At 43.7% G+C, this 15,032-nt stretch overlaps 1 protein-coding gene and 1 non-coding gene across 3 annotated transcripts in view; one reads left to right on the forward strand and one right to left on the reverse strand.

The window, feature by feature from the left end:
- IFT122 (intraflagellar transport 122) overlaps positions 1 to 15,032 on the reverse strand; it is a 69,046-nt gene that overhangs the window by 32,583 nt on the left and 21,431 nt on the right. For both annotated transcript variants that reach the window (XM_078074823.1, XM_036073602.2), the window contains exons 9-14: positions 10,026 to 10,217; positions 9,728 to 9,866; positions 8,311 to 8,513; positions 7,243 to 7,380; positions 5,717 to 5,881; positions 3,203 to 3,400 (exon numbers count right to left, since the gene is read on the reverse strand). In XM_078074823.1, coding sequence (XP_077930949.1) covers positions 3,203 to 3,400; positions 5,717 to 5,881; positions 7,243 to 7,380; positions 8,311 to 8,513; positions 9,728 to 9,866; positions 10,026 to 10,217 — 1,035 coding nt within the window. The remainder of the gene's footprint in view (positions 1 to 3,202; positions 3,401 to 5,716; positions 5,882 to 7,242; positions 7,381 to 8,310; positions 8,514 to 9,727; positions 9,867 to 10,025; positions 10,218 to 15,032) is intronic.
- Positions 13,749 to 13,854, forward strand: LOC118523844 (U6 spliceosomal RNA). Its single transcript, XR_004911283.1, has one exon. It is a non-coding gene; the product is annotated as a U6 spliceosomal RNA (small nuclear RNA).

Below are 15,032 nucleotides of genomic sequence, written 5' to 3' on the forward strand. Positions count from 1 at the left end.
CCAAGCATGAAGTCACCACCCGCCCCGAGAAGCCTGACTAGGGCTTGCCGCCCTACTTGGCAGCCCTGACAAACCAGTTCTTGCACAAGATGATGTAAATTTCGAAAGGAAACCAGAAATCCCCAGAGTGGGTCTGATGCTTTCTCCCTCCTCTCTAGGCCAAAACCACAGGATGGCTGGAGGCAGAGGCAACAGATAAATAGCCTTTGTCTTGAGGCTGCCTCTCCTAACCCTTGGCAGTTCTGACCCTGCTGCATCAGCAGGATGGGCTTGGGGAAGCTATTGGGGGCGGGGGGGGGGGGGGGTACTGGATGGGGACTCTGGCTTCTGAATTTTAAGGGCTTGGCAGAGGAAGCCCCAGGCCGCCCCTCTGGCTCCTCTTGGCCAGCCAAAGCCAGGGAGCAGCAAACTGCATTTATCTTTGAGGTCAGGATGGCAGTCTTGGGAGAAAAACTTTTAATCAGCATAGCCTGTTTGGCACGATTAAGGAAGATTGGGTTTCTGGTGCATGTGGTGCATGGGTTTGGGACGGGGAGCAGATAAGGACTACAAGGAAACAATCCAGTAGGGGCTGTTCTTGCCCCTCCTCCTGCTGCCACTTCCACCCACCTCTCTCCTTTCTTTCTCTTTCCTTTTCCTCCGGTCTGAATTCCACTAACATTTATTGAATAATTGCTCTGTGTCAGGCACTTATAATTTCTGCACAATGAGTAACAAGTACCATCAGCTTGGAGGAAGAAGCAGACCCCAGCCCCACCCTTTACAAGAAGCCAAGTCAGGCTTTCAGTGACTATGAAGGTGGGGAGATCCCGGCTGGGCTGAGGACACAGGATCTCACTGTCCTCCCAGCCCTTCGACCGTCCTCTGAAGCCCCTCAATAAAATGGTTCGATGCCCTCCACCCCCACCCAGAAAAAGGAAGCTGAAGGGCAATCTAGAAACATGTCTAAAAATCTGTCAAATGTACATGGCCTTTTATCCAACAATTTCACTTCCAGGAATTCACACCAAGAAGCTAAGGTGAGATAGGTACAAAGACTTGGCAAGAAAGATGCTATATCAACAATAGCAGAAAAGCTGTAAGCAGCAAGTGTCCAATGATAGGCACTGGTTGAGTAAGCTGTGGAACATCTGTGTGATAGGGTAAAAAGAAGTCATTAAAAACAATGTGGGGGGCACCTCGGTGGTTCAGTCGGTTCAATGGCGGCCTTTGGCTCAGGTCATGATCCCAGGGTCCTGGGATCGAGCCCTGCATCGGGCTCCATGTTCAGGGGGAAGCCTGCTTCTCCCTCTCCCACTCCCCCTACTTGTGTTCTCTCTCTTGCTGTCTGTCAAATAAATAAATAAAATCTTTTAAAAAAAATAAAAAATAAAAACAATGTGGGGGTGGGGACAGCAGGGAGGCGGGTGTGGTTACAATAAAAGGGCAACCCAACATCAGAGATCTCATGGGTTGGTGGTTGTAGTGACACGAACCTACATAGGTGAAACATCTGTGCTGTAATTTTGCAAACTGTTACCAGTGGGGAAGCTGGACAAGTTGTACAAGGGATCTCTATATGATTTCTTACAACTATAGGTCAATCTACAATCATCTTAGTATTTTTAAAATGCTAGAAAAGTACACTTATTGAGGTGGATCCATGCTTCCAGTAGATTGCTGAGAGAAAAAGCCACACTGCTAGCTGACAGCCAGTACTTCATACAAAGTGATGGGTCTGCAATATGTAAATGTTAGGTTAAACTGGAAGATGGCGATAAAGGACAGTGATTAAAAATCTCTCGTTTGTGGGGCGCCTGGGTGGCTCAGTTGGTTAAGCGACTGCCTTTGGCTCAGGTCATGATCCTGGAGTCCCAGGATCGAGTCCCACATCGGGCTCCCTGCTCGGCAGGGAGTCTGCTTCTCCCTCTGACCTTTCCCCGTCTCATGCTCTCTCTCTCTCTCTAATAAATAAATAAAAATCTTTAAGAAAAAAATAAAAAAATAAAAAAAATTAAAAAATAAATAAAAATCTCTCGTTTGGGGCGCCTGGGTGGCTCAGTTGGTTAAGCGACTGCCTTCGGCTCAGGTCATGATCCTGGAGTCCCGGGATCGAGTCCCACATCGGGCTCCCTGCTCAGCAGGGAGTCTGCTTCTCCCTCTGACCCTCCTCCCTCTCATGCTCTCTGTCTCTCATTCTCTCTCTCGCAAATAAATAAAAATCTTAAAAAAAAAAAAATTAAAAAAATAAAAAAAAAAAAAAAAAAAAAAAAAAAATCTCTCGTTTGTGGTCCACATTCAGTAAAGGAAGTATAGTAAATCTGACGTTTCATTTATAGGAGCAATATTTATAGATAAGAGTCAAAAACAATATTTACAGTAGATTCCACTTTTGTTTAACATGTTCATATAAAATTGTATACTCGTAATTGTATATTCTGCATATGTTACATATACATACAGAAAAGGCCTGGGTGGGTATGTCCTAAAATGTTTAAGACTGATTCCCCTTGAGGTTGGGATTCTGAGGGCTAAGCCTCTCCTTTGTGCTTGTCTCTACTTTATGGCAGTTCTACAGTGAGCATGATTCATTTGGGGAACAGACAGGCAGCTGGGACAGCTGGGATTAGGCCAGCCCTGACTTGGGTTGCCAATCTCTGCCCTCCCATCTGTGTTTCTGCCCTCCCCTGTTTGTGGCTCCAGGCCCCCATTTCTGTTCTGGCCTCCTAGTTTGAGGGACTTGTGCAGATAGTCCCATGCTCCCTTCTTGGCTCACAAGACCTCAGGCCCCCTCCCCATCCCACCCATATTCTCTTTTCTCTCATACCATCCCCCCTCCTGCATCTGTGCATACACACTGCTGCACTCCCAGCTTTGCTGGCTTACTCCACTCTGCCCCATGCACGGCCCTCAGTGAAACACACTCTGTCTGAAGACAGACAACCCTGAATACCCTCCCTGTCCCACCCAGGAAACGGGGATCAGAAAGAAATGGAGGCTCAGTGAGGTGGAGCTGTTTGCCCAAAGACACACAGGTTGCACAGGGTGGAGGCAGGCTTTCAGGTTCTAGTCCAGAATACCTTCCATGACATCATAGCTGCGATTCATCTCTCTTCCCTCTCCCTCCCCAGCCATCCCCCGACCCAATGCATCAGTGAGGGGCCTGGCTTTCCTGGTCTTGCCCTGCCACTCATTGCTGAGAGCTGACAAGCACCCCGGTTACCTGTGGCACCTCCACAGCTGACATGGAGAAGACATGGAGGCAGAAGATCTTGGAGCCATTGTAGCCCACCACAAAGCCCTGTAGCTTCTGCTGGTGCACAGGGAAGGTGCTGGCTTTGATGTTGAGGTAGCCTCCTCCCGAGAAGCAGAGCATGTCCTCACACTGGGTATTCCAGGCCACGCTGTTGGCATTTGGTTCCTGAGGGACAGGGATAGTGAGGACCTTGTGACAACCACCCTGGCCTTTGGTACCATTCCTGCACTCAGTCAAGCATTCTTTTTAAAGCCTGAATCACACTAAATTGCTAACAGTGGGATGGGGGGAAAACCAGGAAAAGTGAACCAGAAGAAAAGGATAGAAGCATAGAGGCAAAATCCTCTATGTACTTGTTTATGTTAGAACTATTTTTAATAAGCAAGCATTACTTTTGAAAAAAAATTATTATCCCAAATATTAATCATTACACAGTGAGAAAATGAGCAAAGTGGCTTTACTTCTGTTAGAAAATGGGAATACATAGCTATGTATAGAAGATTTAAAGGGATCTGTTCCAAAAAATTAACAGTGATTGTTTCAGGGTGGGTGGAATTGTGGGTGCTTTTTATTTTCTATGCTTTTTGTTTGCCTGAAATTTCTTTTGGTCATGAACATCCATTGTTTTTTTATAATAAGAAAAAAGTGTTATTTTTATATTAGAAAATAAGATATTGTCTCTGCATTTAAAATTCTCACACTGGAGAAATACAGTCACCCTGGGATGCACTCCCTTCCCCCTACCTCCTCTCAAAGTTTTCTGCTTAGCTCTGGAGCCCCAGGGACCAGCAGATGTTCATACCTTTCTACCTAGAATCTTCTACAATGCCTGAATCTTTTATAATGAGCATGGATTACTTCTATAATGAGAAAAAACAATATAGCTGTTTTCATTTGCAGGGGGCAGGGGCAGCAGAGAGAAGAAAAAGACAGCTGGGAATGTTTATGTCTCCTGGCAAAGTCTGAGAATTACCTTCCCTAGCCTACTACAGAACCCTCAGTGGAGATGGGGAAGGACACATGCCCTTCCATTCCTGTATGGTTCTAGGCTCAGGCACAGATTCACAACTGGGGGCCTGCTAACCTACCTACAGGAGGTGGTTTTGAGGTTGCGGAGAGAAGTTAACAGTTAGGGCCCTGTTTTATACCAGGCACTGAGCTAGGTACTGTGGTATCTTGTTTAGTCCTATAGCAATTCTGTGAGGGGGCATTTACCAGTTCCATTTCAGAGGTAAGGAGAAGTTTAGGCTCAGAGAACTGTACTGACTTGCTGGATATCACACAGTAAGTGGTGAGGGCAGGACTGGAGCCCAGGTCTGTCTAAAGACAAAACCTGTGCTCTTTTTTCCCCCTTAATCACTCTGCCTTGATTTATTAGAGTCAGCTCAGGCTAGCAGTAGCCAGGTAGCCCCTTCCAACTGAGGCAGCTCCCTACACTCCAGCATCCCTCTGCCCTGCTAATTCTGCTCCCAAGGACAAGGAGGAGCCCTGAGAAGGGCATCTCGATCTGCAGATTAATACTGGGACACCTGTTGTGGCCGAGGAAACCAGACAGGGGAAGTTTCAGCTTCAGGGGGGAGCTTGCTTCAGGCAAATAGGCCCTGACCTCTTACAAAGTCCTAAAGAGGCAAAGAGTGGCGCTGAGTATGGCAGAAAGCCAGCCAGGAGCTGAGCATGAAGCCCTTGGGATTTCTTCTCCAGTGACACACTTCTACCAGCCATAGGACCAAATGGTGTGTAAACAATGCTTATCTCCTAAAACAGTTCACATTTTGTTGGCTCTGATAGCATCCTTGTGAAATAACTAGAAGGTTATCATCCTTTCCCTTCTTTCAGATGACAAAACTAGTCCTATTTCTTTACTGTGTCTTAGGTCACTTATAGATGCAGCAAACCTCTAATTGGCAAGAAGCACTTTTGCAAAAGAATCATCCTCACATTAACCAATGCACTGAGAGCCTATCAAGTGCCCCACTTAAATTTATTATTATTCAGGCGCCTGGGTGGCTCAGTTGGTTAAGCGACTGCCTTTGGCTCAGGTCATGATCCTGGGGTCCTGGGATCAAGCCCCATGTCGGGCTCCCCGCTCAGCAGGGAGTCTACTTCTCCCTCTGGCCTTCCCCACCCCCCCGTCATGCTCTCTCTCTCATTCTTTCTCTCAAATAAATAAAATCTTTAAAAAAAAATTTATTATTATTCATTTACTATTCACAGAAAGAAAGGTATTACTTGCCCATCTTACCTGTGAGGAAAGAAAAGTTCAAAGCGGCTTACCCAATTCCTGCAGCTCATGTGTGGGAGGAGTGGGCTGTGACCTGGGGCCTCTTGAGCTCTGTGCCCCTGCTCAAAGCCTACACCCCTACATATCACTGCTCCTCCCGGAGACCTGCCTGGGAACCAGAGGGTGAAAACCTCCTGCAGGGACTGGGAAATAGAGAAGGAGTCAAAGGACCATGTCCTAGAAATTCTCTGGGATTTCACCTGAAAAAGCAGCTCCTTGGTGTGGATGTCATACACCAGACACGTGTCGTTTTCATCCACCACAGCCAGCTTGTTACGGGAAGCACTCATGTCCAAGCAGCGCACGGCTGTGGCCTGCTTCAGCAGGACAATGGCAAAGAGATTGTCCACAAAGATCTTTAGGATCTGGTGAAATTTCAGAGAAAAAAGTGTGAATCACCATGGCAACAAGACCCCGGAACTGCGCCAGGCTGTTGGAATCTATGTGTTCTACAAGAACAACTCCCACTAACTTCAACAGAGGTTCCATGCAGAGAAAAGGACTTATCAAAAGAACAGGAGTGGGGGCTTATCCTTAGGAGACCAGAAGTGTGGTTCATCAGAGGTTGACAAAGTAATTACGGGCCCAAGACATGACAAATTCACTTAAATGTCTGTTTAACTGGGGATTTGTTAACAACATTACCCAAACTGCAGGATTAGGAGACACCATCTAGCGAGATCTGAGTCACAAACTAACACAGGAAGAAGCTACTTTAAACACTGACAAGACATTGGGTATAACCACAGCAAAATAATGATGATGATGAGAAGGATGATGACAGCTATCAGTTATTGACTATTTCTGACAGCCCTCTGAAACATGAGGCATTATCCTCATTTGTAAAACCTGAGCCTCAGAGAGGCAAAGTGACCTGCCCAGGGTCACACAGCTAGTGAGTAGCGAAGCATGAACGTGACCCCAGGTCGACCTGCCCCCAAAGTCCCATGTTCTCAGGCCTCACACTGGAAGTGACAGCTGACCATGAGAAAGATTCAGACTTTCCATCCCTTTGGTATTGCTACCCTGCAATCCCCACTAATTTCATACTCCATGACTTCTGTCCCCAGGAAAGGCCTGACAAGCTTTAGCCACAAGCCATCTGCTAGACAGCTTGGCTCTCAGGCTAACGCAGTTATATTTTCACTTTCAAATTTCCATGTAGCCCACTTAGAACTTTTCTTATTTTGAGCAAAGAACACACACACAAATCTGTTTAATTGTATAACCTAGATTTTCCACATCTATATGAGCAAAGGGCCCATTTTTCTTATAACACCTAGTAATAGCCTGAGGACCAGCACCCTCTAAAACACAAGCTAGAACACACTGCCTTAATCCATTCACTGCCCTAATAGGGATCTGACCTAAGAATGAGCTCTGCCTTCCTCTCTAGCAAGCCCGTGAAACTGTACCTCTAACAAATCTCCCATCTTCTGGGTGCCCTTAAACCCACTAATCCACTCTACAGGCAGCCCAGAAGCCACAGTGCCAACCCTGCTAGAATGCAGCACACTCTAAGTCTAAGGGCCACTGCATCTTTGTCCTGAAGCTGTCCTCAAAAAATGAAACTCTGGGTTGCCCTCCAATGTGTCTATGGTGAATGTGGGGTGGGGGAAGCCCTTTTCCCTGCCCCAGGGAAACCATCTTAGGGTCATAATGAGTCTGGTCCCTATGGTCTGCATACAGATAATCAGCCTGATGGGAGACACATGAGAGCACTCACCTGTCCATTCTTCAGGCCTACTAACAGACCTTCCCTTCCTGGAGGGCCACCGATCACCTTGATGTAGCGAATGAGAGACTCCATCTGCCATTCCCGCTCCTTCACTCCACTGAAGGACAAGCACTGTAGCCGTTTCTCCTAGAAAGCAAACCCAGCTCTGCATGGATATTTGACAGAGTAAGTGTTCCCAGCCCTCCCAAGGAGGTCTTCCTGCATGTGAGGGATGAAAAATACCTACACATTCAGTGTCTATTGAACCCCATCTAGTCCCCATGATTGGCATTGTTCATTAATCCTTCATGTAAGCCTTCACCACAGAGCCCAGCTCAGCCTCACATCTTCTGTGCAGACCTCTGGGAAGCCACAGAGGCAGCATCCAAAAGCACACTTTTTTGTCACATCTGTAACTTGTGGCACCTCTAAACTGCTTGAAGTTCTTGACTTTTAGAGAGATTTTATTTGTATTTTACATATAGTGATTTTCTAAAGGATTTCTGCCACTTTATCACTTCTAACAGGCCTACTTTTATGAAACTAAATCCACCTCTACTTCCAAGAAAGATGCCGGGCTGGCCTTCCCTCAAAGTCTTTCCAAACTTCTCTTGGCATTGCCCTAGACATTTTGTAGAAAGCTCTCAGTTGAGAAATTTTTTCTGTGAAAAAATCTTTCAGCAAGTAAAACTTCCTTTACTATTTTTGAGTTGATATTATACATTTTTTGTTGTTTAACAGAAAGATAATATAAATTTTTATGTGTATATGTTTACCAAAAAAAAAATCGCTCTTCATTTCTATCAGTGTATGGTTTAAGTCATTAAAACATGTATAATCCTAGGATAACAAAGTGCTTTGCAATACAAAAAGGTATTCTCCAGGTTATGGCCCATGACTTTCTAGTAGAGTCTAACTCCTCTAGATGTCAATAAAATTAAAGCAATGAACAGCTACTGAGTTTGATGGAAAGGGACTTGTTTCTTAGTGTTCAATTTTAAAACCATGATTTGGATACCCTATCCTTGGAGGAAACATGAAGAGGATTCAGCCCGATCCCTCCAACCTGCTGCCCACCTGGCAGAGGATGATGTGATCGGCACACACCACCAGGAGGTTGCATTCAAACTTCTTGACAATCTTCTCCTTCACCCGGTAATGCATATCTGACGAGTCGTCTGAATACAACTCATAGATGAGGATTTTCTCTGGCAGTTGGATAGCTAATCGATTTTTGTAGATGGCAATTTTCTTGACAAGCTCTTTGCATTTAATCCGAACTGTCAAAGGAAAAGAAATCCAGCTCTAGCAAGAGATTGTTAAGTAAGGTAGAAGGCAGAAAAATTAAAAGCTATCATTTACTTAATGTTACTGGCAATTAAAGGAGACACTCTCATCAAAAAATCTTTACAGAGTGTCTAATATGTGCAGTCAGCTCTACTAAACACTGGGATCTAAAATCATATACAATCTTTGTGGTCCAAAGTTTACAACTGAGTATGTAAAGTAAAATTCTTAGTGATACCCTCACTTGCTGAATATAAGTTTAAACTCCTCTGCACAACATTAATGTATTGCCCCTAATGATCAGAAGGCCATCTGGATGACTATCCATGCCTCTAGCTACTCTCCACTCACCACCGTCAACAATAGAGAACTGCATGTAGTTTCTGGTATATACTAGGCTCTCACACTCTAACTGCAGACCAGATGGAGAAAATGTCCCCAGAAAGGAAGCTGGGGAGCTGCCCAAGTGGCTATACCCTCACCAGCACAACTGGAATCTTCAGCCAGAGGTGCTCCCGGATGGGAATCAAAGGATGCCAGGTGGATCTGTAAGACAACCCTCAATGTGTATCCCTACACACAGGCACTGGGCAGGGTGCTATGGCCAGCACAGCTGTATATGACTACACTTGAAATAAGTGGATCCTTAGCCCATTTAACCAGCATGGCGACTTGAGTGGACAGTGGATGAAACTGAGGTTCAGACTGACTGTGCTAGGCCTGGAACTTGGATCTTCTGACTGAGCCTGTGGTGACCCACTGCCCCTGCTTGCCCTTGGGTAAGGACCCATCAGGAGGCAAGTGGAGATGAGGCTGAGAGAGAAGGCCTCTAGTATATCCATACCAGAGAGGATATAGGTCCACAAAGACCCATGCAGTTCAGCCACCCTGGCTCTGACATGCCATACATTAACCTCCCTTAGTCAGAGTCCATGTTCCCCTTGGAATTAGCAGCAGCAAAATTATGTTAAGTCTGTGCCTCCCCTCTTTTTTTTTAAGAGAGGGTTTATTGCTCTCATTAGATTCTCAAAGACATCTACATTCTCCCCTACCCTCCAAAAAAAAGAGGCAAGAACCAGTGGTCCAACGTGTTTCCAAAAGACTGAGGAGGAACATTCCCTATCATTTCACTTGCCCATCAGCAGCCCTCTCAACCTACCCCTCTTCCCAAAGGCTGGAGGGCAGAGGGGCCATACCTGCCTTTTACCTTTCTGCTCGGTGATCAGGTGCTGCACGATGACATCAGTCATGCTATCCCTGTAAGCATACCGGTCCTTGTAGAGCCCATGGACAGTACTGAAAATAAGCTGGTAGAAGGAAATGGTGCCATCTTGGCAGCCTACCACCTGCAGGGAAAGAGAGTTGTTAATTCCCAGCTGTCTGTGGAGAAAGATTCTGCCCTCCCAGTTGTCAGGAACAAATGTCAATGATCTGACTGGCTACACATGGCTGATGTCTGTGCCTGCTCAGGCAATGGCCCAACAGAATGAACTTCATCTTCTTACCACGTAGTTGGAGTCAGGTTTCACTTTACACGTCCACACCCAGGAGTTCTGCTCCCCAACAGTCCCAAGCCGCACTCCATCCTTGGTGAAAAGGGATACTTGCTTGTCTGACCCTCCCAGCAAAATGTACTCCCCTTTAGTAAAGTAGCTGAGGCAGCAGGGGTCAAAGTTCAGTGACCGATCCTTCCCAATCTGAGGAAAGAAAACACACAGCAAGGGAAAAACCACTAGTGAATCCATAGTATTCACAACACAATTTAGGGCTTTTCCTACCAACTTTAATGAGGGGAGTCAAGAAGACAAGGGCAAGCTGGCCACCGTTACCCCCTGTGGGATTCCATCACGAACACAGGCTAGTCTCCCTGGAGCACCCTACTCCTCCCCTCCACATAGTTGAATCCTCCACTGCTAGGGTGGGCAGCATTCCGCCCAGTCCCCACTAGCTGCTCCAGGTGTGTGTCCTAGCAACTCAACCAATCCAGACCCAGGGATTCGTCTTTCTCCCATAGGCTCTCCTCCACACACAGCCCTTGCAAGGGTTCAATGGTTCCCCTCAGCTTCTTTCTTCTTTTCTTCTTTTTTTTTAAAAGTATTTCATAAAGCCAAATATATCCAATTTAAAAAATTGTCCTCTATTCTGAAACTACAACCATCCTACTTTTCTTTATAATAACCTTATTGAGGTATAATTCACATATCATACAATTCACCCATTTAAAGTATATAATTAATTGTGCAAACATCATCACTAATTCAGAACATTTCTATCACCCCAAAAAGAAACCACATACCTGTTAGCTGTCCGTCCCAATTCTCCTCTCTTTCCCTCCCCTGGCAACCACTAATTTACTTTCTCTGTCTATAGATTTGCTTACTTTGGAGATTTCACATAAATGGGGTCACACAATTTGTGGCCTTTTGGGACCAATTCATCCACATTGGAGCATATATCAGTACTTCACTCCTTTCCATTGCTGAATAATATTCCATTACATAGATCTACCACCTTTTATTATCCATTCATCAGTTGATGGCCATGCCTACTTTTTTGACGATTATGAATAATACTGCTATGGATATATGTGTACAAGTTTTTATGTGAACATATTTTCATCTCTCTTGGATATATATACCTAGGAGTGGAATTGCTGGATCTCTAGTAACTTTATGTTTAACCTTTTGAGGAACTGCCAGATTTTTTCAAAGTGACTGTACCATTTTATTTGTACCAGTAGTATATAAGGGTTCCAATTTCTCCATCCAAGTGGGTATGATTTTGATTTGCATTTCCCTGGTATCCAATAATGTTGAGGATCTTTTTATGTGCTTATTGGCCACATGTATATCTTGTTTGGATAAAAGTCTATTCAGATCTTTTCTCCAATTTTTAATTGGGTTGTCTTTTTATTATTGAGTTGTAAGAGTTCTTTGTATATTCCAGATATATGTCCCTTATCAGATATATGATTTGTAAAAATTTCTCCAATTCTGTGAGTTGTCTTTTCAGTTTTGGTAGTCTCCCCTTAGCTATTATGGTGACGGTCAAGCTCCTGAGCTCAGCTCCCAAGAGCCTTTTCTCAGCCAAAATGAACATCTTATAATTTGCCAAGCAGACCATGCTCTTTCAGGCCTTCATGTCCTCACAAGTGCTATTCTCCATACCACCCCAGCCCTGGCCAGGAGTGTCCTCTCCCTCTCTCTCTCTACCAGGTGTCAACTCCTACAGAAAACATCCCCCAATCTCTCCGCCCCACCCAAGGCCTGATTTAGTGCCCCTTCCTCTGTGCTCCCATGGCCCTGTGCTCACTTCCCCCACAGCATTTCTCTCACTGCTCTCTTAATTAACAGGGCTAATTTGATGTCCCCCACTCCCCTTACCACCCATTAAAGTCCAAGCTCCTTATTGTCACTGGAGTTTTTGCTGCCCCTGAGGGAACTTTTTGTGAATAAAAAGAGTATTTATGATTGCCATTATTAAACTATTAGATTATTAAAGAAATAATTCTAAAAACCTGGTTTCTCAATAAATTTTTAAGTTCAATTTATATTTTCCTATTTATTAGTATAACAAAAGTAAACAACTAATTGAAAAGAGGCCTTTGATTATCATTTACTGAGTTAAATTTTGAACAGATTTTAAAATCCCTTAGCGTCGGGGCACCTCAATTGCACAGTCGATTAAGTGTCTGACTCTTGGTTTCAGCTCAGGTCTGATCTCAGGGTCATTGGGCTCCACACTCAGCCTGGAGTCTGCTTGGGTTTCTCTTTCCCTCCCTCTGACCCTACCCACCCGCCTCATGCTCGCTCACTCTCTCTCTCAAATAAAGAAATAAATCTTTAAAAAAAAAAAAAAGGAAGAAAATCCCTTAGTGTCATTTACAACTTAGTTGATTCCCTTAAACTAATTTAAATTGCAATTATTCATTTCATATGTTCAATTTTCCTTTATAAGAATTTCAAATGCCTGGGGTATCCGAGTGGCTCAGTCGGTTAAGTGTCTGTCTTCGGCTCAGGTCATGATCTCGGGGTCCTGGGATTGAGTCCCGCATCGGGCTCCCTGCTCACTGGGGAGCATGCTTCTCCCTCTCCCTCTGCCTCTCCCCCCTGCTCGTGCACGAGCACTCTCTCCCTCAAATAAATGAATAAAATCTTAAAAAAAAAAAAAAAAAGAATTTCAAATGTCTAACAACCAAATTTCCCCTAGTACTTATATAATGATAGTAAACCTAGTAAGAAAACTAAAAAAATCTTTTTTTTTAAGATTTTATTTATTTTTGCAAGAGAGAGAGAGGAGAGCACAAGCAGGGGGAGAGGGGCAGAGCGAGAAGCAGACTCCCCGCTGAGCAGGGAGTCCGATGTGGGACCCGATCCCAGGACCCTGAGATCGTGACCTGAGCCAAAGGCAGACACTTAACTGACTGACCCACCCAGGTGCCCGAAAGTTAAAAAAAATCTATGAGTCATGACATGGAAGGCTTGCAGCTTCTGGTAATGGCTCACTAGTTCCCATTGGGCCAACTCTCCTGCAGGTAACAACTATGAACTCTGGACCAACTATAAATTACAACCACCTGAAGGCACTACAGAGCAACCAGAAGCAGACAAAAACTGAAGACACACGGGTATTTGGAAGAAAGGACTGCACTACGTTAGTTTCTCACTTTTTTAATGGCTTTTTGCCTAAGGGCAGGCCCTATCAGCACCCTGCTGGATGAGCACAGAATTTGGAGTGGCTATAACAGCTTAAAAATGAGGGGAAATCCCAGAAAAGAGACAGATGAGAGAGAGGAGCGAGAGCCAAAATTCTGCACATACACTCTGTTGAATATCTGGAACTCTTTGAACTACACACATGTGAGGCAGATGCTAAGCAGCCTAGCAAGGCTAAAGAACTCAATAGAGACTTCAGCTGCTGCTTACAGTGGAAAGATGGGATTTTGAATGTTGAATCCAGCAAAGTTAACTACTTGTTTTTAAAAAACCCAACTATAGGGATGCCTGGGTGGCTTAGTCGGTTAAGCGTCTGCCTTCAGCTCAGGTCACGATCTTGGGGTCTTGGGATCAAGCCCTGCATCAGGCTCTCTGCCTGATCATTATCATACTCAGTGGGGAGTATGCTTCTCCCTCTCCCTCTGTGATCTCTCTTGCTCTTGCTCTCTCTCAAATAAATAAAATCTTAAAAAAATAAATTAAATAAATTAAAAAATTAAAAACCCTAGTACAGTGCTCCTTCAGCTGCACAAATACTAAAATTGGAACACTATAGAGAAGATTAGCATGGCCCCTGTGCAAAGATAACATACAAATTCATGAAGCGTTCCATATTAAAAACAAAAACAAAAACAACTACACAGTAATCCTCAGAGGAACATGACAGAAATGAATCCCTATGATGCATCATTTACACTGTCCAGAATATAACCCAAAATTCCAAAAAGCAGAAAAATGTGAACCATATTCAAGAGAAAAGACAATTAGTAGATATTGACCCCAAGATAATTCAGATACGAATTAGCAGATGAAATTTTAAAACAGCTGTTATAACTATGGTCAAGGATATAAGGGAAAATATTCCTATAATGAATGGACAAATAGTAAAAAAGAACTAAATGGCAATCTAGAACTGAAAAATGCAATAAGTGAAACAAAAATTCATTGGATGGGCTTAACAGAAATATTACAGATGACAGAAGAGTCAATGAAGTTGAAGATTGAGCAACAGATCAGAGCAGGGGGGAAAATAGACTTAAGAAATGACCAGGGCCTCAGTGACCTGGAGAACAATATCAAAAGGTCTAACGTGTAATTGGAGACACAGAAGAAAAGGAGAGAATGAAGAAGAAAAATTATTTGAAGAAATAACAAAAAATTATTCCACATTTGGTGGAAGAATAAAGACATAAGTATATAGATTCAAGAAGATCAGTAACTATCCCCCACCCCCACAAGCCAGAAAATATAATGAATCTCTTTAACATTCCCATATTACTTAGGTACTTAAAACTAAAAATTTCTTATACCTTTCAATTTAAAATTGGATGTATAAAATTGATTACTCAATTACAACTTTTAAATGGTCATCACAAGACAGATCTGATAGATATTCTAATATGGATTCTAGCATCAGTCTGCCTGGGTTCCAAACCAGACTTGGCCACTATTACCCTGTATGGCTTTGGGCAGTTATTGCCCTGTACCTAATTTTCTAACATGTAAAGTGGTGATAATAATACATACCTCACAGAGTTGTTACAAAGATTAAGAGTTAACCTTGTAAAGAGTTTATACAATGCCTAAAATTCAATAAATGGTAGCTATTATTATCATTAATCCAGATACCCTTAAACATTACAAACACTTAAAATGTCAAAAATACACAAATTATACCTAACACAAAAGTATAGCCTTGATTTACTTCATCATCCTATATTTAATTCTAAATCTTCCCAGATTTAAAAGACACCCAACTAAGGAAACAATTTTACTGTCCCAAGCCAGTTGGATTAT

Source organism: Halichoerus grypus, chromosome 1 (assembly GCF_964656455.1).
Source record: "Halichoerus grypus chromosome 1, mHalGry1.hap1.1, whole genome shotgun sequence".
Lineage (NCBI taxonomy): Eukaryota > Metazoa > Chordata > Mammalia > Carnivora > Phocidae > Halichoerus > Halichoerus grypus.